Source organism: Notolepis coatsorum, assembly GCF_963971535.1.
Source record: "Notolepis coatsorum genome assembly, chromosome: 8".
NCBI lineage: Eukaryota > Metazoa > Chordata > Actinopteri > Aulopiformes > Paralepididae > Notolepis > Notolepis coatsorum.
Window position 1 is genome coordinate 147,445,452 of NC_140172.1, and position 1,038 is coordinate 147,446,489.

At 43.2% G+C, this 1,038-nt stretch overlaps 1 protein-coding gene across 1 annotated transcript in view; it reads left to right on the top strand.

Annotated features, from left to right (window-relative positions):
• Positions 1 to 390, top strand: part of thy1 (Thy-1 cell surface antigen) — a gene marked incomplete at its 3' end in the record, with an annotated part of 2,337 nt that extends 1,947 nt beyond the window's left edge. The window contains exon 3 of the mRNA XM_084320597.1: positions 38 to 390. Within this exon, the coding sequence (XP_084176723.1) occupies positions 38 to 390 (353 nt within the window). The remainder of the gene's footprint in view (positions 1 to 37) is intronic.
• Between the last annotated feature and the right edge of the window lie 648 nt (positions 391 to 1,038).

Sequence of the window (1,038 nt, forward strand, 5' to 3'; positions counted from 1 at the left end):
TGTCTCCGTGTGTGTGTGTGCGCTGGCTGCGCTGCAGGCTTGGCTGCGGCCCAGAGGGTGACTCGGTTGACCTACTGCTCGATAGACGAGCAGCACCTCCGGATGGACTGCACCTTCGAGCCGGCGACCGGCGCTGAGTCACCGGATGCGTTCTGCAAGTACACGCACGGCGGCCTGATCCTGGACACCACGGACCCCGAGGAGCAGCAGCACGTGGCCATGAAGACACCGCGCCAGGGTGCTCCTCGTCAAGGGCAACGACTGCCGCCTGCGCTACAACCACCTGCCCCCACGGCCGGTCCAACTTCACCTGCAGCGTGCGGCAGACGGAGACGGCGACCAAGACGACGGCGGTGGAGAGGAGTGAGTGAGACGAGAATAAAAGAATAAACTTTTTTTGTCCGCCGAGGGGGAGAATTTGACTCGGAACAACAGTGCTGCATCATTCTGCAATGTAAACAGAGAAGAAAGATATATATATATATATATATATTAATGCTGTCAATAGATTAAAATAAATTAACTAATTAATCTCACAATTTTCTGTAATTAATCTTCTAGATTAATCCTAGATTACAAATAGCATTTTTCTACTTAAGACCGAAGCTTGTAACAGATATTTACTTGAGTAAAAATCATGGAATTTATGTAAAATCAACACAAAGAAAGTATATTTAGATTCAAAGACTATTTTAATGGCTTTCTTTGAATACAGTTTCCTCTCCGGTGAAATACAAAATGTTCAACAGAACCATCAACATTGACTCAGCTTTAAAGACCTCTCTCTTATATCCGCGGCGCTAACAGAAATAAAAACAACCCAGGCCTATATGTTAAAGTGCAGATTGGCTTTGAGGACGATAAAGCCTTGTATTGAACTACCAGTAATATAAATCATATTAAAATGTGTTCCATCTTCATGTCAAATGATTTTCAAAAAGGTGCATGACTCGATGCAAAAAAGAACAAGCAAATATACTGCTGGAAAGTTCAGAACAAAAATCTAGATTAATTTATTTTAATGCTTTAAATAATTTA